The 25,451-nt window shown below is 53.5% G+C and overlaps 1 protein-coding gene across 2 annotated transcripts in view; it reads left to right on the top strand.

Moving 5' to 3' along the window:
- The window catches only part of nlgn2a (neuroligin 2a), a 131,999-nt gene that overhangs the window by 38,288 nt on the left and 68,260 nt on the right, over positions 1 to 25,451 (top strand). The window contains exons 2-3 of one of the 2 annotated variants that reach the window (XM_064325606.1): positions 5,880 to 6,869; positions 17,175 to 17,228. In XM_064325606.1, the coding sequence (XP_064181676.1) occupies positions 6,377 to 6,869; positions 17,175 to 17,228 (547 nt within the window). In that variant the 5' untranslated portion in view covers positions 5,880 to 6,376. The remainder of the gene's footprint in view (positions 1 to 5,879; positions 6,870 to 17,174; positions 17,229 to 25,451) is intronic. The other variant, XM_064325607.1, reaches the window with a different exon arrangement.

Here is a 25,451-nt window from a genome sequence, read left to right on the forward strand (position 1 = left end):
ACGAGAATAAATAAACGTGATGAACGAGCTGCGTTATGGCGGCAGCGTGTTTGTGATTCGCTTTGGTGCGTGAGGAATTAGCAAAACAGCTGAGTCGTCTGCTGAGCTGCTGGTGGACGCGCGGTCGAGCGGCGGCTTTGTCACCGCGCGCGGATGGGGCGAGGCGGGGCGGGGCGCCCCCGGTCATGTGACCGCGAGGGCGATGTGACCGCAGCGTCGCGGGTCACCGTGTCCTGCGTAAAAAGCAGCGAGGACTAATGAGTCCCTCGCTCCCACCCCCCCCCCCTCGCCGTCCCTCTGCGACCTCATTCAGTTTGTATTTGGTTCCCCTCTCACTCTCCCCCCTGCCCCCCCCTTACCAGTACTCCCACCTTAGAACACGTTCAGGTAGCATTATCTTTGTGGTTTTAGGTTTTTATTTTTAGGGTTTGTTACGGGCGTGTCCTGTGTGTGTGTGTGTGTGTGTGTGTGTGTGTGTGTGTGTGCGATTTTGCATTGTGGTTCTGGGTTAACATAGTTAATGTCAATTTAGTGTTTTAGTGATTAATCAGGTGGACTCTCTTGTGTTGTCCAACATCAGGGGTGTCAAACTCCAGTCCTGGGGGGCCGCGGTGTTTGCAGGTTTAACTCCAGTCCTGGAGGGGGGCGGTGTGAGTGTAATGGTTTAACTCCAGTCCTGGGGGGACCGCAGTGTCTGCAGGTTTAATTCCAGTCCTGGGGGGACCGTAGTGCCTGCAGGTTTAACTCCAGTCCTGGAGGGGGCGGTGTGAGTGTAATGGTTTAACTCCAGTCCTGGAGGGGCTGCAGTGTCTGCTGGTATTTGCGGTTTCCTTTCCATCAGCAAGGACTTGTGAATAAGGTATGTGGGCTTTTTAGCCTTAACTCAATCAGTGCTTTTCAAATTAATCACTCGTGCTGAAAACGAACTGAAGACCTGCAGACACTGCAGTCCCTCCAGGACCGGAGTTTGGGCATTGCTGTCGTACATTGTACATCTGTCTGGACAACACTGTCTGCTTAACGCATCAAATACTATGTAATATAAGTGTGTCCAAACTATAACTTTCATCGAGGTGCTCAAGAAGAAAAAAAAAGCAGCACCAGCAGTCATAAAAGGAAGGAAGGAGGTGACCTGCGGAACTGACTGATGTTCAGTGAAGATAAGTAGACGCAGGAGTCTTAGCACTGGGCTAAAACCAAAACCTGCACCAGCACCACACCAGCCCTTTCCAGATAAGACTGGACCCCCGGTGTAGACACCAGGGGTGGTAAATCCAGCTTGAGAACATAATAGTCCTGTCCACTGTTTTGTTCCAGTCACCTGGATTTAGAACACATGGAAACAGATGGTAGGACTTTCTAACTCCTGGACTGTTCACCTCTGGCAGACACTGAGTGTAATCCAGTCCAATATGTCGATATGCTATATGCAATGACCCAACAACCTGTATGTCATTGATAACTAACCCTGTTTCTGGAGATGTACCGTCCTGTAGGTTTTCACTCCAACCCTTACAAAGCCACACCTCATTCAACAGCTAGAGATCTTGTTGTGCTGCTAATTAGTAGAGTCGGGTGTGCCAAATTAGGGTTGGAATGAAAACCTGCAGGATGGTAGATCTCCATTAACAGCATTGGGCAGCCCTGCTCTAGCTGCTGAATTGAGGTGTAGCTTTGTTAGGTTTGGACTGGAAACCTACAGCATGGTGGATCTCCAGGAACAGGGCTGGTTACCACTGCTGTAAACTCTCAGAACCCATTGGGAACAAATCGGTCAATGCCAGAGGTGGAAAGTCCAGGGGTCAGAAAGTTGAAAGTCCTGCCATGTGTTTCTTCCACCCATGAACTCAGCCCTGCTGATTTCACTAATTAGTTCTGCCTCCTGGGTGAAGAATCGCACTAATTAGCAAGTCCAGGTGATTGGATCAAAATACTGGGAAGGACTTTTACTGAACCTATATTTTTCACTGCTGATATAAAGTTAATAGCCACACAGGCAGCTAACAGTGTCCCTTACAGGAATGGAATATAAAACAAATTAATTTTAATATGTAGGCTTTTTCAAAAAAATGTATGTTTGACTTACTATATTTTCAGTTTATTCCACTTCTGTATGGGATGTTATAGCTCTATAGACACCGACCTATCGAGGGGCTATTCTGTGTGTTTTATTTTTTCATTATTTTCTGTAGATTTCAGCGAAATTCTTTTTTTTTTCGATCTAGCTCCCTGGTTGAGGGATGTGTTCCGATTAAGGCTGGAATGTTCCGCTGATCGTGAGTGCCTGTGTTCTTTGCGCTGTCGAACCTCTCTCCCCGGTGGGGGGGGGGAGGGACAGAGTGGGGGCCGGAGGGCGAGTGGGGAGGCGGAGGAGAGTCGGGGTGGGGAGATAGGGGCCGGAGGGGACGGAGTGGGGGAGGCGGGACGGAGTGGGGGGGGGGGGGAGGAGGGGCGGAGGTGGGAGTGGGGGCCGGAGCAAGAGGCGGGACGCTGGAGCTCTTTGCCGCTGTCCCTGTGACGGACGGAGTGGGGGGGCCGGAGGGAACGGAGTGGGGGGGTGGGAGGGGACAGGGTAGGGGGGCGGGAGCAGAGAGGCTGGGACGCTGTCCCTGTGACGGATGCGCTGGCGGTGTCCTCGCTACGCCGGCGTGACTTCTGGAGATTCTCACGGGATTTACCGCGAGAATGAAGAAGTGATATTATGTTCCGTCAGGTCTCGGAAAGTCTGGCTGCTTGCATTTGTTTCTGTGTGTGTGTGTATGTGTGTGTGTGACTGTGTGAGTGTCTCTTTGTGTGTGTGTGTGTGTGTGTGTGTGTGTGTGTGTGAGTGTGTGAGTGTCTCTTTGTGTGTGTGTGTGAGTGTCTCTTTGCGCGTGCGTGTGTGTGTGTGTGAGTGTCTCTGTGTGTGTAGAGTATGTGTGTGTGTATCTCAGAGGACAGAGTGTGCTGGTGATGGCTTTGGAGATCTCAGCCCTCCTCTCCCTCGTCTATCACTCAGTCCCCCTGGAGCTGGCAGTGCGGGGGGGGCGGGGGGGCGGGGGGGCGGGACTGCCGCCTGAGACTGCGCCAATTACGAAATTAACGGCTGGAACAAAAAACCGGGGGCGGACTCGAAAAAACCCGGGGCGGACTCGCTGTCCTGAACGCAAGGTCACCACCCCTGCCCGAGACCGGCCTGGCCCACCGGGATGACAGACAGCAGCCATTATCCAATCAGATGACGCTGTCCTGGATATCGCCATGACGGCAGCCTATCGCGTCGGAGTGACACGTCCCCGTTGCCCCCCTCGTGACCCCTTTACACCGCCGGGCGCTCGGTTAGATAAATGTGAGGGGGGAGGCGGGAGACCGCGGCCTGTCAATCACACCGCTTTGGACCGTTTCGATTGGGTGCGGTCCGGTGAGTCGGGGATGATGGGAACGGTAGCTTTGCCCATTTTTTTTTTTTTGGTTTTTTTGGAGCCCGTTCCGGTGGCTGAGAGTTCCCGCCTCCTCCCCCCCCCCCCGGGGGGGGGGTGGGGGGTGCTGTGTTTAACGGCGGTCCCGTTTCCCGCGTGGAGCTGCTGTCGGCTGCCCGGCCCACGCGTGACTGCCTGCCTGCAGGGTCTCCAAGGCTTAATTAGAGCAGCGGCAGCACACGCTGTCAGAGTCCTGCCTCCCTCTCTCTCTCCCTCTCTCTCTCTGTCCCTCTATCCCTCTCCCTCTCTCTCTCTCACATACACACACGCACACTGTCAGTCCTGCCTCCCTCTCTCTCCCCTCTCTTCTCCTGCCATCCTCTCTCTCTCACTACACACACACACGCTGTCGTCCCGCCTCCTCTCCCTCCTCTATCCCTCTCTCTCTCTCACACACACGCACACGCTGTCAGAGTCCTGCCTCCCTCTCTCTCTCTCTCTCTACACCTTTCTCTCTCTCTCTATCCCCCTCCTCTCCTCTCTCTCACATACACAGTTCAGAGTTCTCTCTCTCAGTCTTACTCAGACTTTGTTCTTTTGTAATCACCCAGTTAGAGCTCAAAACAGAAAGAGCCAGAATGGGAGCGAAGTGTGGTGGTGGTGGTGGTGGATGTAGGGGGTGGTGTTGGGGCAGGTGGTGAGGGGGCGGTGGTGGGGAGGGTGGAGGTGGTGTTGGTGGAATTGGTGGTGGTAGTGTTTGTGCTGTTGCTGAAGGTGGTGATGTTGGTGGTGATGAGCGTTCCCCTGTGGTGGTGGGGGCAGTGTTGGTGGGGGGGGAGGGTGGTTCGTTATTGAAGGGGAAGACGGGCAGGTCTGCACAGGAGGAGAGGTAAATAAGAAAGCGAAGCAGTCCAGTGAGCGTTTCTAAACCGCCTCTCTCACTCCTCACGATTTCTAATTCGCAAAGCTCGAGCACGGCTTTTAATCGGCGAAGCTCGGGACTCCCGCTGAAGAGCCAGGCGGAACGGCCGGGGGGGGGGCGGGGGGGGCCGTGCGCGATTGTCGACGCGGGGCTGTTTCAGTACGGACCACCCGTCAGCACAGAGCAGTAATTTTGCTGTCGTTCTCTAACACACGTCCCCCCCCCCCCCCTTCTATTTGTGTCTCTTCACTTCCAATTCGAATAGCTTTGTTGGCATGACAAAAAAAAAGTGCATTGCCAAAGCAATAATAGAGATAATGATGACAGTAAATGGTACAATTATAGAATGGCAATAAAACAATAAGAAGGGATGGGGTGGGGCAGATTAATATCTGCGATGAGACTGACAGTAATGCAGCAAATACTGTGAAGAGATTAACCTTCCGCCCCCTCTTTCTCTCTTCCTCTCTCTTTTGTTCTCCCCCTCTTTCGCGTTCTTTCTCTCTCTCTCTCTCGTTCGTAAAAACTTCTCCTTGACGCTCCTCCACTCACTGTCATACCCAAACCCCCGCAGCCCCCCCCCCCCACCCACCCACCCCCCACTCTGTTTTGAGCTGCGCATTTCGGAAACGTCAGTGCTCTTTATTCATCGATCCGTTGTCCTCCGTTAGTTAGTTTGTTCTTTGAAAAGCTGATAATTTCGGCAATGTCCCGAAAACGAACGGGAGAGAATTGGGATCCCTGGCGACCGGGACGAACGGCAGTGCCGTTAACGGTCAGCGAGGGACAGCCGATGCCGGTTGCATCCACGCTGTGCAGATAAAATGGGGGTGAGAAGCTCCACAAAATGACTCGTGTGTTATTCTGACCCGTGAAATGTCCCTTTAAGGGCCGGGAGCAGATTGCGGAGACGTCCGAGGTCTCGCTGGCTAAGCTCCTTAACTGGCCGGGACTCTGGCCTCTTCTGTGACATCATCTGCACTTTGACTCGTTCGGCCAATGAAAAGACCATCCTAATCTGGGATCTCAGATCCCCCTGCGTCTGATTGGTCGACGCTGGGCGCGTATAGATCGGTGTTTTCCCCCGACCGTGCTCCTGGTGGTTTTCATTTCCACCTGATTTGGCACTACTGATTGGCAGCTCGACGCGCCCTCTGGCTGTTGGATTGAGGTGCGGCTTCGTTGGGGCTGGAATTCAGGGGTGTGTAGCCAGTACGGCTCACACTTTCACTGCTTTTATGTATGCAGCTAAAAATTTTATTTGGGGGTTTTTTTTTTCCACGCCACTGCCAAGGGCGGTCAGAAAATAGGTCGGGATCCGGTCCCCCCTCGCCCCCCCCCCCCCCCAGAGTACCAATTGGGAGGGGACCTTTTATCGGGTTCCCTGAAAAGCGCGGTTCGGTGCGGTGCGTTGGACCGAACGTCGTTGTGAGACCGCGGTTGGCAGTGCTACCGCAGCCCTGTTCGACGCTGACCTGATTGTCCGCTGACCTGTCTGTATCTCTGTCTGTGTGTGTCTGTGTGTCTGTCTGTATGTCTGTGCGTCTGTGCCCCTCCAGGCGTGGGCGTGCGAGGCGGGACGAGGGACCGCGGACCCGGGGGGGGCGACCGACCGGCCGGATGAGGACCGCGGCGGAGGATGGAGCGTAACAGAGCGGCCTTCCCGGCACTGCCCCGCCCCGCTGCGTTTCCGCGGCGACAGCTCTGAGAAGCGCCACCCGCGCCCCCTCGCCCCCCTCCCTCCCCCCCCCCACCCACCCCCCTCTCCATCAGTCCAACTCAACCCCCCCCCTCCCTGACTCCCTGCACTCCCTCCTCACCCCCTCCGCACTCCCCCCCACCCCCCCGACAAGGGGGTCTCTACAAACTCTACACATCTCTCTTAGTTCTCCTCAGTGGCTCTCTCCTTTATTCTTTTTCAGTCTGTTTATTCGTTCCCTCCTTTTTCCTCCGGCCTCTTTGTTCGAGGCCGAAGCTAAAACAGACGAACAAGGGAACGAAAAAAGAAAGAAAGAAAGAAAGAAAGAAAGAGGGGGAACGGGGAGAAGGAGAACGGATGATGCATCTCTTCCCGCCGCGAGACTGCAAGCTCCGCCCCCACCCTCGGCGGATGACGGACGCTAGCCTGGTGTGGCTCCTGGGCCTGGCCCTCCGGTTGGCCTTGACCGCCGGGCAAAAGACAGGGGAAGGGGGCGCCGGGGGCGGCGGCAAGCACCCCACGGTCGCCACCAACTACGGCAAGCTGCGCGGCGTGCGCAAGGACCTGAACAACGAGATCCTGGGCCCGGTGGAGCAGTACCTGGGCGTGCCCTACGCCACGCCGCCCGTGGGCGACCGGCGCTTCCAGCCGCCCGAGGCGCCGGGCTCCTGGCAGGAGGTGCGCAACGCCACGCAGTTCCCGCCCGTGTGCCCGCAGAACGTGCACGGCGTGCTGCCCGAGATCATGCTGCCCGTCTGGTTCACCGACAACCTGGACGTGGTGGCCGGCTACATCCAGAACCAGAGCGAAGACTGCCTGTACCTCAACGTCTACGTGCCCACCGAGGACGGTAAGTCCGCCTCTCCGCGGTGTTTTTGGGGGTGGGTGGGGGGGGGGTCGTGGGGGTGAGGGATGGGGGTTGGGGGGAGGGGGGGGTGGGAGGCGGGTTGTTTCTCTGAAGTGCAGCCCCCCACCCGGTCCCTCCATGGACGAGCGGCAGGTGGTGTTTGGTGGGGGGTGCGTGCGGAGAAGACGCAGCCCCTCCTCCTCCCGTGGGGCCTTCCCCACGCACTCACCCTCCTCTTCCTCCCCTCTTGTTCCGAACGGAGTCTCTTTTTCTCTTTCCTCCCTCTGTTTTTCTGCAGCCAGGGCGTGGTCCTGAGCTGTGGGGTCCACACTCTGTCCCTTTTCTGGTTTGGGGTTATTTTTGGGGTTTTTTTTTTTTGGGGTTTTTTTTGTTTAGTGTTTTTTTTTTTTTTTGGTTTTTGTGGCTGAGTAGATGTCCCCGAAACGTGTCCAAACTGTTTCCATGGTAACTTTGGTAATGAAACCACACAAAAAAAACCAAAGAGAAAGTAGCCATTTTTGGAAGCAGAAAGGGTGTGTGCCTTTGAGGTTTTCGTGATTCCACCGTTACCTCTTGCCCCTCCCTCAGCCCCTGCTGGCCCTCACCGCCTCACTGAGCTCAGTTTCCGTTGGTGCTTCGTCGTCATTCGTGACGTAGGGTGTTGGGCGACGGCGAGGGGCTTCGTTGCACTTTCAGCCGGACTTTCACTGCTGGTTCCCTGTTACCCGCGCCGACCGTACCCCGGTCTACGTGCTCCTACGCCCCCCCCCCCCCCCCATCATCATCCCCCCTCCCCTCCCCGATCTCCCGCCCGCTGGCTGTACCCGCCTCAGACAGGTAATCGATGCGGCCTCATCCATCCCGTCCCGCCCGTCCCGTCCGGACGATCTGTCCCCCGCCCCCGCCCCCTCTGCAGTACCGCCGTGTCCCGGGGACTCCCCGACGAATCTGCCCCTCTCCTCCCCCGTACATCCCCCTCCATCCTTCACCCGCTCCCCTTCCCCTTTGTCACCTTCTGTTCATTGCCCCGCCCCCCAAAACATCCCCCCCCCCCACAGCACTCTAAAAATGGCGTTTGAACGACCTCTTCTGTTCTCTCCTTTTATTTTCGGCTTAAAGTGAAAGTGTGAAAAATTAAAAAAAAATAACAGAAAGCTGAAACCTCGTGTGTGTTTCGGCGTCAGACGAGCGGACAACCCTGCTTTTGGGAGGAACGCGTCCGTCAGCCCCCGTCCGTCTCTGCGCGGGAGTGGCGGGAAACGGCCCTCCCCCCCGAGCGTGACGACCCCGGCGGTTCCCGGTCGGGCCCCGGGTCGTTACGGAGGGGGTCAGATTCGGATCGCTGGTTCCCCGCACGCCCCCACAGATCAGCGCACATGGAGGCGGGGAGGGCGGGGGGGGGGGGGGTGGTGTTGGTGTGGGGGTCCTGAATCAGCCTCCAGCTGTCGATCGATCGGGGTCCCGCTAGTCATGGGGGGGGGGGAGAGGGGGGGGGGCGGTTTGAGAGAGACGAAGAAAAAAAACAAAAAGAAAAAAAAAACCTCTCCGCAGTTCAATAGCAATGCGATGTGCGCTCGCCCAGACGGAATACAAATGCAGATTGGCCAGCGCTAAATAAATACATAAATAAATAAATAAATAAATACATAAATAAATAAATAAATAAATAACCGCCGACACGCCGCAGAAGAAATATGAAATGTAGCGCCTTTGATGCGGAACAATCCTTGAGAAAATGATTCTGGTTTTTTCTCTTTACATCCCCGCTGCCCGTCATCTGGTGCAGAAATTGGATCAGTGTTCTTCCGTGGGGGTGGGGGGGGAGAACGAGGAGTCCTTACAGAAAGGCCTTCTGTTGTGTATATGTGCTGATTTAATTAGCGAGGGGGGGGGGGGGGTGGGGGGTGCTAGGTGTGGATAACTAACGTACGCAACGACGCCTTTGAAGCGATGGCGATGGTTCGAGCGCAGCTGAGCGTGAGGACGGGCGGTTAACGGCGAGTTCGGTGGCGGACGGTTGGCGGTTTTGGCGGTTACCAGAGGCCAGGCGAGTAGACGGACCGCGGTGGTCGGGAGGTCAAGAAGAATTTGGGGGGGGAAGGGGGGGCGATCCTTCCTGTCCCCTCCTCCCTCCGCTCATCGGTTAAAAGTGAGATGGAGGATTTGCGAAACGGATTGGTGAAACGCCATTTTTGTGGTATTCAGCGATGGAGGACGGGAGATTCGAACGCGTGGAAATGGAGCAAGTGTTTAATGTTTATTGTTTATTTAAAGGATCCCCATTAGCTGAGGTCATGGCAATCAGCTGCTCTTCCTGGGGTCCACACCTGACGTACCGTACATAACACATTACATGAGAAACATTAAATCGCCTTACTATACATTAAATAGCATCAATATACGTTCATATAAAAATGCAAGGACTGCATTGATATATAATTTTTAAAAATTACATTCATATAAAATTCAAAGCCAGTCAACACTGTTCTACGCCCTCAAAGTCGCCTGAGCGTGACCCCCCTGCTTTGGAGGGAATTTCCAAGATTTTATTAACCCCCCCCCCCCTCTCTCTTATGCCGGGGGAGGGGGGGGGGTCTCAGGATGAGAGGGTATAATCAGGCTATTGTTAGCATGAGGAAGGAGGAGGGTGGGGGTGGAGTGGTGTGAGTGGTGTGGGGGCAGTCCTGTGAGACAGAGAGGAAGATTGGAGAACTGGGGGAATGAAGTGGGGTGGGGGGGAATGAGGGCAGAGCAGTGAGTGGGAGTAAGGGGGCTGGGGGGGTGGGGGGCTGGCGGGGGGATGTGTATGTGTGTTAGGGAGAAGGGGGGGTGGCGTTGCCCTGGCGACACAGTAGCTCTTCCTGTCAGCACTTGTATCAGACCGGCTTCCATTTTACTTCCCCGCAGACTCTGAATGAGGGAATTAGCAGCTGCGCTATTTTTAGCCTGCGAGGGGAGCGCGGGGCAGGGGGAGCAGGAGTGTGTGTGTGTGTGTGTGCGTGCAGTACGAGTGTGTGTGTTCGTGTGTACAGTATGAGCGTGTGCGTGTGTGTGTACAGTGTGATGTGCGTGTGTGTGTGTGTACAGTGTGATTGTGCGTGTGTGTGTGTACAGTATGAGTGTGTGTGTGTGTGTGTACAGTACGGGTGTGTGTGTGTGTGTGTGTACAGTATGAGTGTGTGTGTGTGTGGGTACTGTATGTGTGTGTGTGTGTGTGTGTGTGTGTGTACAGTATGATTGTGTGTGTGTGTGTGTGTGTGTGTGAGTGTGAGTGTGCGGTGGGGGATTATCTGAGGATGTAGCAATAAAAACTAAGGCTGCCCATTGTACCCCTAAAAAGCAGACTACACCCCCTTTGCGATACGATCAGCAATCTGAAATTTAATGCGGTGAGAAGCTTCCCTCCGGGGTAGTGTCAGATCCCGTCCCCTCTCTCTCTACCCCTCCTTCTCCACTTTACACTTTCTACCTTTCTTTACATTTCACCTTCTGTCTCTCTCTTCCTCTGTCCCCTTTTCTATCCTTCCTCCCTCTGCCTTGTTTCTTATTCTCTCTCTCTCTGTCTGCCTCTCTCTTTCTCTTCTACTCACACCTCTCACATACTCTCTCCCTCTTGCCAACGCGCTCCCCCTCTCTCTCTCTCCCTATCTGTCTCTCTTTCACACTCTCTCTTTCCACCTCACACCGGCTCTGAAATTCTCATTTGTTCTTTCCTCTACCTCTTCCTCTCTCCCCCTCCCTGTCTCTCCCTCCCTCCCTCCCTCCTTTTCTCTCTCTCTGCTGCTCAAAGGGCTGTGTCTTCAGTGTGTAGGCTGTAGCTGAGGTGTTTAGTGGTTCTGAATGCAGATCAGCTGGTGTGCCCCTCTCCTCCTCCTCCTCTGCCCCCCCTCCTCCTCTCTCTCCCCCGACAGCCCATCCCAGGCCTACTGCATTGAGCACCGTACAGAGGCCTGGATGGAGGGATGCAGAGATGGAGGGGGAAGGAAGGAGGGATGGAAGAGAATGGAGAGGAAGGAAAGGGAAGAAGGGAGGAGAGGGAAGGAGAGGTAGAGAGAGAGAGGAAGGGAGGATGAGAGAGAGAAGGGGAAGAGAGAGAGAGAGAGGGAGAGGAGGATGAGAGAGGAGGAGTAGGTGAGGAGAGAGAGAAGAGGAGAGGGGGAGTGAGGGAGAGAGAGAGGAGGAGGAGTGAGGGGAGATGGAGAGAGAGAGAGGGAGTGAGGGTGAGGGATGGAGGGAGAGGGGAGCGTGTGCAGCGTGTAGGCTCGGTGGTTTGGACGTCCTCTCTCCTGCTCTCGTGAACACGGATCCGTCTGGGCGACCGGCGGCATTATTCCCCCCCCCGCTCCCCCACAGTATCAGAGCTCCACACAGAGCTGCTTATGAATGCGTGGCCTACTTAAGCCCCAGTAATCAAGGCAGGGCTTCAGATGTGCAGGAAACAGGGAGGAGAACAGCCCAATTTAGTGTGTGTGTGTGTGTGTGTGTGTGCATGTTTGTGCATGTGTCTACGTGTGTGTATATGTGTATGGGAGTGCGTGTGTCTGCATGTGTGTGCGTGTCTGCATGCGTGTGTGTGTGTGTGTGTGTGTGTCTGTGTGTATGTGTGTGTGTGTCTGTGTGTGTCTGTCTATGTGGGTGTGTATGCGTATGTGTGTGTGCGCATTTTCAACATTCCTCGCTGTAGAGATATGAAATTCTTTGTTTTAAATGGCAGTGCTTCCTTGGAGTTTCTGCTCTGTATTAAAAATCATATTTCACATGGCAGAGCTGGTGTTACTGTACCCCGGAGCACCATTCAAACTGAGGAAGAAAAGGAGAAGAGGTAGAGGATGGGAGCGCAGATGAAAGGGGGAGGAGGAGAGAGGAAGAAGAGTGATAGGAGAGGGGATAGGGGAGGAAGGGGTGAGGCGATGTTGATATTGTGTAAGTTCATCAGTGTTCAGCTGGGAAACATGAAGACGTACGAGAACAGCCTGCAAGAGAACAGCCTGGAACTGAACAGCCTGGCAGAAAACAGGCCTTAAGAGAGCAGGCCAGACGCAAACGGCCTGTAAGAGAACAGTCCGGAAGAGAACAGCCAGTGAGTGAACAGCCTGGGACTGAACAGCCTGCAAGAGAACAGCCTGGAACTGAACAGCCTGCAAGACAACAGCCTGGACCCAAACAGCCTGACAGAACACAGGCCTGAAAAGAGCAGGCCAGACGCAAACGGCCTGTTAGAGAACAGTCCGGAGGGGAACAGCCTGGCAGTGAAGAGCCCGGAAGAGAACCGCCTGGCAGTGAAGAGCCCGGAAGAGAACAGCCTGGCAGTGAAGAGCCCGGAAGAGAACAGCCTGGCAGTGAAGAGCCCGGAAGAGAACAGCCTGGCAGTGAAGAGCCCGGAAGAGAACAGCCTGGCAGTGAAGAGCCCAGAAGAGAACAGCGCCACGGGCCGCCCCGCCCGCTCTCCGCTCTCCCGCGAACACGCAGCCGCCCCGCCCGCTCTCCGTTCTCCCGCGAACATGCAGCCGCTCCGCCGTCGTCTTCAGGGGGTTAAAGAGCGCGCAGCGTGCCGGCGAGCGGGGGGGGAGAGGCGCAGATTCAAGGCCTAATCGGGGCGATTAGAAAGACACGTTTCCTGCGCTTTAATAGGATTAAGCCTCCGTTTCTTTCAGAAGACCGCGCGGAAATATTGTCCCCCCAAAACGGGGTGGATTACGCACTGAACCCCCGAGATTAGCAGGGCGTCTGTCGGAGAGAAAAGCAGCCGGGGAGTCGTACAAAAAAATAAAAATAAAAATACAACAAACCGACAGGCCAAGTATTTACTCCATTTACATGTGTTCAGGACAGCAGCCATCGCTGACGCACACTACACCCCTCACATGCAGTCGTCCTGATTCACTGGTGTCTGTAAAATAAAAAAAAGATTTAAAAACGCTTCTGTGACCTTCATGCCTTCTGACCGGGGCGCTGTTCTATAAATGTCACGTCAACCCACTTTTCCTTCCCAGCATGCCTTTCAAACGGCCGTCTGCCCGAGCGCTCCGTGTCCGCCCGCGTCCCGCCGTCCGTCCGTCCTTCTTCTGCGGGCCATAAACGCGGCCCGGTCGATCGCGCGAGGAGAAGTCGCGGGTGAAGATGGATGGGGGCCATTTTTAGCTCTCACGCTCAAAACGCGACGACCCCCCCCCTCCCCTCCCCCTGCCCCTCCCCGCGCTTCGCTAAGTCACCTGCGGCGGCGGCGGCCGGCGCCCGATTGGCCGGCTGGTCGGAGGATTGGCAGGCAGTGCGTGTCGGGGGCGATGGCTCGGGGGAAACGTGGCGTGTGCAGCGCTGTGTTTAGGAAACGCAGGGCGTGGCCTCAGAGGAACTTCAGCACAGCTCCAGTCAGGCTGGCGGGGGGGCTGTGCGCTGACCGTTCCTCCCCAGATCTTTTGGAAGGGGGGTGGCGGATTCACGCTGGGCTGGTGGGAGGGGGTGTGGGGGGGTGGGGCTGGTGTGGGGGGGTGGGGGACACAGTTCAATGGCAGGAGGCACTTTTGAGTCACTAAAACAAACCCCCAACCTGCAGTAATGCAGCCACCCCCACCCATTCACCCCCTCACCATTCACCTCCTCACCATTCACTCGCGCATCACAATCGCACATCGCCGCCAGATACACACGCTCACGCAAATGCGTGCACGTGTGGGAGTGCACACACAATCGCAGGTGCACAGTCACAGGATTACGCATATATGTACACACGCACACACACACACATGCGCGCACAAGCACAGACACACAGTCACCTGAACTCGCTTCAAGTCATACACGCGCAAACAAACGAAATAAAAAAATGAGCGTACTCTCTGCCTCTCTGTGCTCTCATTGGACAGTCTGCTGAGGGACAGGAGGCTGCCTGCTGTGATTGGCCGGGGAGCGAGGAGCAGTGGTGCTGAAGTAAAGGAGATTACGTAATGAGGTTCAAAGTGAGCTGCACTTAGCAAACCTGACCCCCCCCCCCTCCCCTGCAGCGGGGAGAGAGAGAGAGAGAGAGGGAAGGGAAAGCTGAGAGACAGAGCGGAAGGAAGATAAGAAGAGAAAGGGAGGTGAGGACAAAAGGAGAGTGAAAGAAAGGGTAGAAGCAAAGAAAGACTAGGAGTATATAAAAACCAAGAGAGGCAAGACAGAGAGAGTGAGGACAGCTTGAGAAAAAGAGGATTTAGATTTGTGATCAAACAATTCACATGTGCAGATTCTCAGCTTTTATTAAAGGGTATTTTTATACATTTTGGTTCCCCAATATAAAAATGACGGCACTTTTTATACGTACATTTTGACATACTAATGTTACGTGGATGAAAGTTGTCATGTTGCATATCCTTTTTATGCAATAGCTGTCTGAAGTCTGACGCATAGACATCCTCAGGTGCTGAGTATCTTCTGAGGTCACGCTTTGCGTGGTCTGTACTGCAGCCATCTTCAGCTCCTGCTTGTTTTGGAGGCTATTTTCGTTACGTTTTCTCTGGCGAATATCAAAATGTATTAAAAAAAAGATCTATGCATGTGAATTGTCCTATTCCACATCTAAAATTTTGGGTTACCTGAACCAAATCAAGAAGAAGAAAAAAAACATGTCTTAGTCCCAAACATTATGGAGTTCACTGCATATATTTAAAGGAAAACTTGGGCCTATTCAGCCCAAAATGATACATAGTGAGCACTGTCATTTATTTCATTTTTTTTTTGGACTTGACCGATCTTTACCTACACAGTCGGAAAGCAGCCGCATCGGTGTGCTCATCTCCCATCAGCACATGCGGCGAGAACGGCGGCTCTCTGGAGCTTATTACAGACTGTGACATGGCTGGACGGACGCCGTCCAACGCTGAGCGGAGTTCGCTTTAAAAACGGCGCGAAGCGGGGCGGCCAAAACGAGATGCGTTACAGGAACCCGAAACTCCTCTGCCCCTTTTTTTCCATCACGGGTACCTGTGGTTTCCCCGGTAACTGGCGAACCGCCCCCCTCCCTCCCTCCTACACAAAGAACCGATTTCAGTCAGTATTGGGCAAACATTGCGGCGACTTAACACTCCTTTGTGTATGGAGAGTGCTCTTTTTGAAAGACGATAGCGGTGTTGTCGCTGACCCCATTCGATATTTGAAATCAGTTGACAGTTACTCAAACGGCCTCCCCAGTCTTACAGGGTTCTTATTGGCCGTCGGTGGCCGCACGCGGCTGGCAGTCTCGTTTCCATGGCACCGCTGATTGACAGCAGGCCCAGCTGTAACATGGCCCAGTGTGAGCTGTGACACAGGTGTCTCTCTCTCTCTCTCGCTCTCTCCCCCCTCTCTCTCTGTCTCTCTCCCTCTCTCTCTCTCCCTCTCCCTCCCCTCTCTCTCTCTCTCCCTCCCTCTCCCCCTCTCTCTCTCACGCGCGGCTGAAAGGAAGGAGGAGGAGGAGGAGGCCGAAACCGGGCGGTGTAATTTCGGATTTCACGCCCGCCATTGTGGGGCTTTAAGAGGCGGTGAGGGAGGGCATTAGCACGTTTACCCTCTGGGGCTCTTATTTTTTTTTTCCGGAAGGTCTGCTTTTGTCTGGCGTCGGTCGGACTGCTCGTTCTGCTCTGGCGGGTTAGCGGTGATCGGTGAGCCGTGCTCGAACCTGCCCCGTCCCCCCCCCCCCCCCCCCCCCCCCGTCCCGCCGCTGTGTCACAGAAAGTCCCCGTCCATATGGCTCTGTACGCCGTATGTCACGTGCCGAACCGAGCCGTGCCATGCCGAGCCGAGCCATCCAGCCTCCCTGTAAAGCTCTCGTTTCTCGTCCAAAGTCTGTCCAATGCGTACCCTAGCCCTTCTGCAGTCTACCGTGCCGCCTATCCCACACCTCCTTTCCCACACGCCAGTCCTCAAACCACGCCTCCTCACGAAGCCCCGCCCCCTTTCCCAGAGGCCCCCCGGGGCAGAACCGTCAGCGCGCGGCGTGTGTGGGGGCGGGGCTTGCTCTTCCCGCCTCTCGCTCCCGCGGGTCCCAGCAGCAGATGGCGGTCGCTGTTCGCAGGAGTTCGTTTCCTTTCGCCGATCGTCGTTTTACCCGGATTAGCTCCTCGACGGCAGACTTCCGGAGATCAGCGAGATCAGCGAGCTTTGAGCAGGATCGCGCTCGTCGCTCCCAGTTAACACCAGGCAGAGCTGAGGGCTGAGATTACAGTAGCCATTCCCCCCCCCCACACACACCCCCAAACCCCCCCCCCCAAACCTCCCCGCCTTGTTTGCAAGAACCTCAGTTCCAGCCTGCACAGGAGGTGCCGTGCTCAAACGTGCTTCAGGACGTTCGTTCTGTCAGCGGCGCTGCTGTCGGGTGTCGCCGTCGCCGTCGCCGAGCAACAGAACCCGAAGCCGGTGTTTGAGTTTAACTTGCCTTTTTTTTGTCATTCCAGGAGCCTTTTCACGCTTCGCGTTAGGGTTGGTTGGCGGTGGTGATTTTCACCCAGATAGAGCACCCACGCACACACACACATGCGCGCACACACACACACCCACACACACACACGCACACACACACACACACACACACACACGCACACACGCACACACACACCACACCGCACACCCACACCCACACGCACACGCACACGCACATCCACACGCACACGCACACGCACACACACACACACGCCAACTCAGCTACGAAACGTTGAAAAATGGAAGTTTGTGTTTTGTGTCCATCGTTCCTTTCTGGGGCGAGGTCTAAGAGCACCCCCTCCCGAAACTCATATGGGTGGGCATGGGGTGTTGGGGGAAGGGGGCGGTGAGGAGGGGGGATGGGGGGGGTCTGGTTGGTGGGGGGGGGGGGGGGGGTGATTTATTCAGCCTCAAATTAAGAGCCAGTTTTTATGGCAGCACTGACTACTTCAGTCTCTGAGCCTTCTGCTGCCTTCCATTCTGCTCCCAGCACCCGGGACAGGCCATTTTACACAAACCCACTTAAATCGGACACAAAGGAAATCTGGATTTCCGAGTCTCAGGGGTGCGAAACAGCATGTTAGGTCGTCACACTCCCAGTTCTCTTATCTTGCAAAGGGTTTCTGTCTTTTCTTGTAAAAAAAAAAAAAAAAAAAAAAAACAGAAAAAAAAAATCTGTGTTTGTAATGCCTTTTTGATTTATTTTTTGTTTTTGAAAGTTTTGTCTCTTTTTAAAATGAGAAAGATGCCTTCTTGCTGATGTGTCTTTTTTTGCTCCTTCTTCTTTTTCTTTTTTTTGATTTTTTATTTTTTTTTGCCACAGTAATCTTTTTGAATTTTCTCTTCTCTCTTTTTCCTCCCCTTTTTTCTGAACCCTAGGTCCGCTCACAAAAAAACACGATGAATCTTCGATGAACAGGCCGAGAGACGAAGGTATTTTTGTTGCATGTTTTTCGTTTTTTCTTGGTTTTTAAGCAATTCTTTTTTGGGGAAGTAGAGGAAAAAAAAAAAAAACTCAAAAGCAACAAATTGATTGAATTTAGCTCAGTGTATACCGAAATGTGTCTGTGTGTGTGTACATTCAGAGTAGCATATTTTGTAAGTTGTAATATGAGACCAGATGGAAGAACATCACGAGAAACAGAAACTGTGGTTTGAAAGGAAAGCGGATCGTCAGATATGTGAAACCGACGTTATTCCAGGTTAGCGTTCGGGCAAAACGATCCGTGCGGCTGAGATACATCACTGCTGCAGCGTGACAGACGCACTTCATCTTCGCCCCGTCCCTTGGAGCACGTCCACGAGGGCTAATAAATAAATGCCCCCGAGGTTTCTGCAAGGTTAGAACAACGTTACCAGAACGTTTTGTGTGGAATCAGAGACGCCGGTTTCTCACAGCCTTGTTAAGGATAAGAGTAATCTCTAAGCAGCGGCTCAAGGTGCAAGGTGCAATGCTGAGTACACACACACACACACACACACATCTATATCCATATAACTTTTTTTTTTTATTGCAATGCAGTACTGAACTGACCATTTTGAATATTCTTGCCTTTTTTGGACTCGTTTCTTGAGAAAGTGGATGTGGGTATTGTGCTTATTTTTAAATGCTTCTCTTGTGTGTGAAAAAAGCAGAACTCTTCTCTTCTTTTTTTTTTTTTTTTGGTGCTTTTAGAATTGTATTTTTGGAATGGGATTTGGCAGGTGTGGGTGCTTGATTTTTTTTTGTGTAGTCTTTAAACATGAATCCACTCTTTCTTTTCACAAACACACTGGCTCTCAACCTCATAGCTCCAGTGGGCGTAGGTGGGTGCCCAAATTTTGGGGTGCTGAGGTTTTTGGGGATTTGAGGGAAGGGGGGTGAAAGGGTTCACAGGGTTTGGGGAGGATGATTTGGGGGCATCATTACCTGCATTAGCCTGCTAGTTCCTGCTTATTGTGGATCACATCTACAAAATGAACAACATTTGATCCAGAATTTAGCCCCCCCCCCCCGGCTCCGTGCCTGTTGGTGCAGTACATGCGATATTGGGGTACCAGCTGTGTTCTGTGCTTAACGGGCTTGTCAGACGTCGTCTCTTTTCGACGCCGGTGTCAGAAGACGGAAAGCACGTGTCTCTTCCGCTCTCCACCGTCTAACTGAAACCCACCGGCGTGAGAGAGATACGCAACGGAAACAATTTTGAGCGAAGTAGTTTCGGGGGGATTTAAAAAAAAAAAAAAAAAAAAACTAGGGCTGGTAAATGAAAGAACGTGTGAATTAATACGGGGCGCGGGGGGGAGGAAGCCTTCGGAGTAGGCTAACGTCCGCGTTTGTTCGTTCGTTCGTTCGTTCTCCTTCCCGCTGACGAAAGGTCAGCGCTGGCGCCGTGGGGAGAGGCAGGTGCAAAACGAATCTTTTCTGAGGTTTTTTATTTTTATTTTTTTTATTTTTTATTATAACCGCCGTTGCTCGGCGATAATAACCCCGCGAATCGCCAGGACGGCTTTAATTTGGGAAATTCCGGAACCTGGTTAACGGACGGGTCGGGGCGGCGAGCGGAGCGACAACCCCCCCCCCAAATCCGGGGCGCCTTAAGATTCTGATCTTGAGGAAAGAGAGACCGGGGGGAGGGGGGGGGATTCTTCCGCCACCTCGTTCCCCTACTTATATTGCATCTGTGATTGAGTCCTTTCTGCAGGAAGGTGACATTTAAGACACAATTAAGTCGGAACTGAATTACCGGTGAAACGCAAATATGTGAAGCTGAGGTAATATCTGCAGCCGGGCGGGGGGGGGAGGAGAAAAAGAGAGAGGGAGGGAGAGAAAAAGAAAGAAAAAAAGAGAGGGAATACATTTACATGACGGATCCTCCCTGGATCGATCGCTGTCATTGGCCCTGTGATTGCTTCGCTGGTTTCATGCCGTAGATGCGGCGGGGTTATTTTAAAAATTTATTATTAATCATTTTGCGGAAAAGAGGGCGAATGGCTTCCTGTCTCCTTTAAAACGCGGTCGGCTGGCTGCATCCTTTCCTCATTTTAGAGGGTGTCCCGTCAAAGTGAGGGTGTTTTTCCACAGGCGCGCAGGTTGTCGGATGTTCAGTGTTTGAGGTTATAGTGTGGTACTAACGGCAGTTCCCTTTGCTGAGGTTAGGTCATACTGTGCAGGGGAGATGTTTTTTCCCCCAATTCTCCTTAAATAATTTATAATAGTGCCTTCTGAGAGGACAGTTTTCCAAAACTGTATCTATTGGGGAAAAAAGCTGACGCTTAGTTACATACGTGTGTTATAATTTTATACATATATATATTTTCTGTCACGGTTCTAATTAACCGTATATAGCTTGACTTGTTGTTGTTTTCATAGATTAAAAAAATCTTTTTAGCATTCTGTCTCGCGAGCCAAAATCGATCTTTTCCGATTTGGCACCGCGATGCCCAATCCCATCAAGCATTGCACCCCGCGTCCCCGAGACAACGGCGAAGACGGGGGAGTTTGCAATGAACCATGGGAGCTTGAGGCGAAGGGGGAAACGCTTGTGTGGCCCGCTCACCCCCCCACCCCCACCCCCCGACCCCCCCCCACCCCCGCTTTTGAGGTTCTAAAGACGGGAAAATCGTTTTTCACACGCCGAGTCACACAGCTCGCTGCGTCGGCTGAGCGTGCGTACGGACGATTGATTTTCGCAAAACGGCAAAGATAATGACGGAGTAGAGTAGCCCGAGGGCGCGAATTCTGACGCTGCGTAAACCCCCCCCCCGCGCGCTCCTTCCTGCCGCATGACGAACGCACCTGGGACGGCACGCCGCCGGTGTGGCGCGGCACATCGGAGGGGGGCGGCAGGAAGGCGCGGCGGGGAAAGCTAGTTGCCTGAAAATGAGTTTGGCGAGTTTAAATGTGTTGCAGTGTAATTCCGGGCTGGTCCGCGCGCGGGACATACGAAGCCGTTCGGCTCGGGGACGCCTGTGGGCGGGCGGAACTGCGCGCCGCAGAGAGCTAAATTCACGCTCCTTCCTCCTCCACCTCCTCCTCCTCGTCTTATTGGAATAGCCCGGGTCTCTGATCGCGGTTTTAGTTTTTTTAAGTTTTTTTTCCGCCGAAGTAGAAAAATGGGAAGCTTCCGTGCGTACGCCGCGTGGGCTCTCGCGTTCCTGGCTCCCCGCGGCGCTCCTGCCCGTCGTTACGGGTCCCCGGGTTTTCTTAAATCGGGAGGGGGGGAGGGTGGGAGGGGGAGGCCGACAGGCTGCTCCAGGGGCCGCCGTGCGGACGCGGAGAGGCGGAAGACGTCGGTGTGACTGTGACCGTACCCGCGTACCCCACCCTGCGGGGGAAACGGCTGCCTGGCGCGGAGGCCCGTCTCTGGGCGCGCGTGCGGTGTAGCGTAGCGATCCCGTCCGCGCCGCCTCCTCCGCCGTGTGCCAGCGAGGCGCCCGCGCGATGCCAAGCGGCCGGACGCAGGGGTGTCTCTCCGAGCGGTTTTCGCCCGACCGTGCCGCTCTCTCTCTCCCTCTCTCTCTCGCTGCCTCCCTGGCGGTCCGTTTGGGCCCCACGCCCTCGTCTGCAGCCCCTCGGGGGGGGCCCGCCCCCACTCAGAGACGCCACGCCCCCATCTCTCTGGCGCTGGCAAACTCACGCTGGGCCACCGCGAGCAGAGTAGGAGCGGGAGTGCAGAGGCGGGACTGCAGTCCTCTTAACGGCCTACAGCAGTTCCGTGTGTGTGCGCGCGCGCGTGTGTGTGTGTGTGTGTGTGTGCGCGTGTGTGTGTGTGTGTGTGTGCGTGTGTGTGTGTGCGCGTGTGTGTGTGTGCGCGCGTGTGTGTGTGTGTGTGTGTGTGTGTGTGTGTGTGTGCGCGCGTGTGTGTGTGTGTGTGTGTGTGTGTGTGTGTGTGTGTGAATGGAGAAGACGACTGGGATTTTTTTACTGAATGGATGAATGTGAGCACCGCCCACATTTCACTGATGCAGAATCGATGGGGATTGGAGTGTGGGTTCAAACATTTTAAGCATCAGCTCGGTGCACATGCCTGCGTGTACACGTTCACACACACCTAGACACGCTGTTACGTTCGCGTGTGGGATGCGGGCGTGCGTTTTTCTCCCCTCTTTCGTTCTGCTCTCTCTCGGTTGCTGTCATTTCCGCAGGAGTCCGTGTGCCGCCCTTCGTTATTCCCATTGGTCATCCCCGCTGTCCATCATCAGAGTTCTCCCGCTCATCCCCCCCATCCGCCAATCAACTCCCTCCTGCAATCATGTCTCCCCCAATCATGCCTCAGCTCTCAATTTAAAATATCCCCATTTCGTTCCTGCAGGAGCCTTCCGTTTCCTCATTTGTGCTGTGTGTTTGGGCAAATGCTAGATTGTGTGTGTTATTGAGAGAGTTGTGTGGTCTAAAATTTCGTCCTCCCTGTTTCGCTTCAGAGACCAGTGTTAGGTAAGTTCCGGGGGCCCCTATACACGTGTTGACACGTAGGGTAAGGGCTCTGTCTAAATACATTAGTTTAGTGGTGGTGTTGCCCTCTGTATTTATGACTGCGGGTCGCAGTTAGGTTAGTTAGACAAGTTTTGTTTTCTGCATTGTTAATAGGTTGGTTATATTACAAAATCGTAGTTAGGGTATTTGTTTGTTATTTTCGGCACCACTCCCTTTTTTTTGTACTGGTCTCGGTCGTGTGTCTTGACGTGTTTTATGTTTGGAAATGTCTGTAAATACTTGTAAATAGCCCCCCCCCCCCCACACACAGTAAAATCCCTTTCACCGTAGTCCGCCTTGTGTGTCTCTCATTATTCTCACAAGAAAGCTTATATATATTTAGTTACATCTCCTGGTGCCAAATATCAAACATCATTTAAAATATTGCACCCTTAACCCCTAGAAGGGTCGTAACACACGCACACACACACAGACCAGACAGACAAACACACACACACACACACACACACACACAGACCAGACAGCAAACACACACATACACACACACACACACACAGACCAGACACGCACACACACACACACACAAGTGCACCCACATACAGTGAAGTTTCAGTCTGAAACAATGTCTAATGATCACCCCAAAAATGACTGCATTGTGCCAACCCAAACCGTGGCTCGCACCACCTTTCACCTTTCACACGCAACCTTCAGCATTAGCAACAGTATTTTAAGGAGGGCTGCAAGGAGGAGTATCCTGTGGTGCATGTGAGTCTGGAACAGAAAATTAAAACACAAACCTGTCCTCACGAGTAGGGGGAATGGACCCAAAAAAAGAGGAGTTCTAATGAGCCTAATCAAGCACAGTGGGTAATGAAGGTCACGTTAGGACAGGAAGTTTTAGGAGGAAGTCGTAGAAGTGTGTAGTTGGGGCAGAGAGATTGGACTTGCTTATCCCCTCTCTGTCAGTAATCCCTGCTGAGAACTGGAAAATATGGATGAAGGAGAGAAGAGGGTTGGGGGGCAGAGGAAAAATAAAGAGTAAAAGGACAGTCCATGTGGGGGGGGGGGGGGAGCGTGGTGGGGGCTAAAAAAAGTGAAAAAAGATTTCAGAAAAAAAGGCAATGAAATCTTTAGGCAGGGGTGCTCGATTTCGTGTGTGTGTGAGAGAGAGAGAAGAGGGAGGAGGCAAGGGATGTTGTTTATGTTGTGAGCTCATGGTCACTTAGTATCTCTTAATTGCTTTGGTTTAAATAAAGTTTTTCTCTTTTTAAATCTGCTTAATCCGTGCAATATTTTCAGGGAAAACTGGGAGGAAGCACGGGAGAAGGACAGGCATGCTGGGATGTTGGAGGGTGGGAGGGTGGGAGGGAGGGAGGGGGCAGGGAAGAGAGGAGCGAGTGACAGCGAAAAGATGAAAGGAAGAGAAAGAGGGGAATGTTTGGAGCGCTCAGAGGAGGAGGAGCAGGGTTGGGGGAAAATAACAGAGCGACAGGGAGAAAATGGGCACAATAAAGAGAAGTGGAGGGTGAAACGCTGCCCTCGAAATTGAGAGGGTGGGGGGGTGGGAGGGGGGGTGGGCGGAGGGGCGGGGGGCAAGGGAACAAGATAAGGTCCCTCAGCCAGGACCTGCAGAAAGCTGGATGAAGGGGGGCCTTCGGGGGGGTGGGGGCAAAAGAAGATCAGAGAGCACGAGAGCGGAGAGAGAGAGAGGGGAGAGAGAGCGGGGGGAGAAGAGAGGGAGAGGGAAGAAAACAAGGGGAGGGAGAGGGAAAGGAAGAGAGGCAGAATAGTCCTCTTGTTTTTGGAGAGGTTATGAAGCAGTCAAGATAGTGAGGTCTTTGTTGGAGGAAATGGTGACTGTGTGATAGCCTCTCCCCCCTCATCCCCCCCTCCCTCCTCCTCCTCTCTATTTTCTTCTCTCTCTCTCTCTTTCCCATTCAGAACAACTTGAAAAAAAAGAGAGATCTATCCTTCTGTGGCACAGGAAGATTACAAAAACATTCATACCCGACATTAAAATGCAGCCTGGTGTATTTCATCTTAACAAGAGCAGACCCTTTGCTTCCTTTCTTTGTCTGTTTCTTTCTCCCTCTCCCTCTCCCTCTCTCATCCTCTCCCCCCTTTCTCCTTCTCTCTCTCTCTCATCTTCTCTCTCTGTCTCTCTCTCCCTTTCTCTCTCTTATTCCCCCCCTCCCTCTCCCATCCTTCCCCCTGTCTCTCCCTCTCCCACTCTCTTTCTCTCATCCTTCCCCCCCTCCCTCTCCCTTGCTCTCTCCGCTGCTGAATTCTTAATTTCCTCGTCATCTTCGCTCTGCGCCGCCGCGGCCATCGCGGCTCTGGGATCGCACCGCTGCGTTCTCCCGCCATCTCGCCGGAGAGCCGGTCGCCTTCTTTTCTTCTCTCTCTCTCTCTCTCTGTCTATCCCTCTCTCTCTCTCTCTCTCTCTCTCTCTCTCTCTCTTCGCCGTCCGAAAACGGCTCGGCAAAGCTTAGCGTACCGTACTCTCCCTACAGCGCGCGGTCAGGGGAACCCGAACGCAACCTAAACGTGGCGCTGTTCTGCAGTGCCCCCCCCCCCCCCCAGACCCCCCCCCCCCCCCAACCGCCAACGGCAAAAAAAAAAAGAAAAAAGAAAAAGACCTCGGTCTCTCAGCCCGGGGCCGGGAGATCCATACTGGGGTAATCTATGAGCGACGGGATTGGCAGAGCCCGCCGCTCGATGCCTCGCCGCCACGCATTTCATTAGCGCCCATTCATCACCCCGCCCGCCCGTCTAGCGCCAACTTAAAAAAAAAAAAGGGCTTTCATTAGCGCTCCTTTATTTGATGCGCACGGCGCGGGATGGAGGCATTCCCATTATATACACACGCCGCTTCGTTAATATTAATAGCGACTCCGTCGGAGGGAAGAGAAAAGAAAGCTCCTCGTATGTCATTTAAAAAAAACAAAGAAAAAGAAAATTACTATAACGGATGAACCTGTGACTTCTGTCGCGCGCGTTTGATTTCGGTGTCGTCAGTATGGTTAACCCTTTGTGGGTGTGAGGTCACGTGATCGTGTGATTAGAATGTTCTTAGCTGAGCGTTCTGATGCTGATGTCACAATCAGTGCTGGCGACCGAAAGCGATGGAGTTCTAGGACACGGAATTTTGAAAAAGCATTCCAAAAAAACCTACTCCTCAAAGGGTTATAATATGTACAGCGTGCTCCATAATGTTTGGGACAAAGGCGTGTTTGGTTCTGTACTTAAATTTGTAATCAAACAATTTGCATGTGCTTAAAGTGCACATTCTCAGCTTTTATTTAGGGGTATGTTTGTACACATTTGTTTCCCATTGAGGAAATTACAGCACATTTTACACATAGCCCCCCCCCCCCCGTCAAGGCACTAGATTGTTTGATTACAAATCAGAAATTGTCGAGTACAAAGCCAAATCAAGAAAAAAAATCTGTCTTTGTTCCAAACACTATGAGGCTCACTATTCTTCACCCCATATATGTTTACATATAAACTCTCTCTCTCCCTCCCTTTCTCTCTCTCTCGCTCCCTCTCTCCCTCTCTCTCGCCTCTGGGCGTATTGGATTTGTAATGCATCCTGCCTGCCGTGCTACGGCTGCGTTTCCATTTCCCGCCTAAACCGCCAAGCCCCCCTCACCTCCCCCCCCGCGTTCCCGCCGAGCCTTCGCGGAGCCAGGTATCAGCGCGGCGGCCAATCACGCGAGAGCCTGACCGTGAGAACGACC

Source organism: Anguilla rostrata, chromosome 3 (assembly GCF_018555375.3).
Source record: "Anguilla rostrata isolate EN2019 chromosome 3, ASM1855537v3, whole genome shotgun sequence".
In the NCBI taxonomy this organism is placed as follows: Eukaryota; Metazoa; Chordata; class Actinopteri; order Anguilliformes; family Anguillidae; genus Anguilla; species Anguilla rostrata.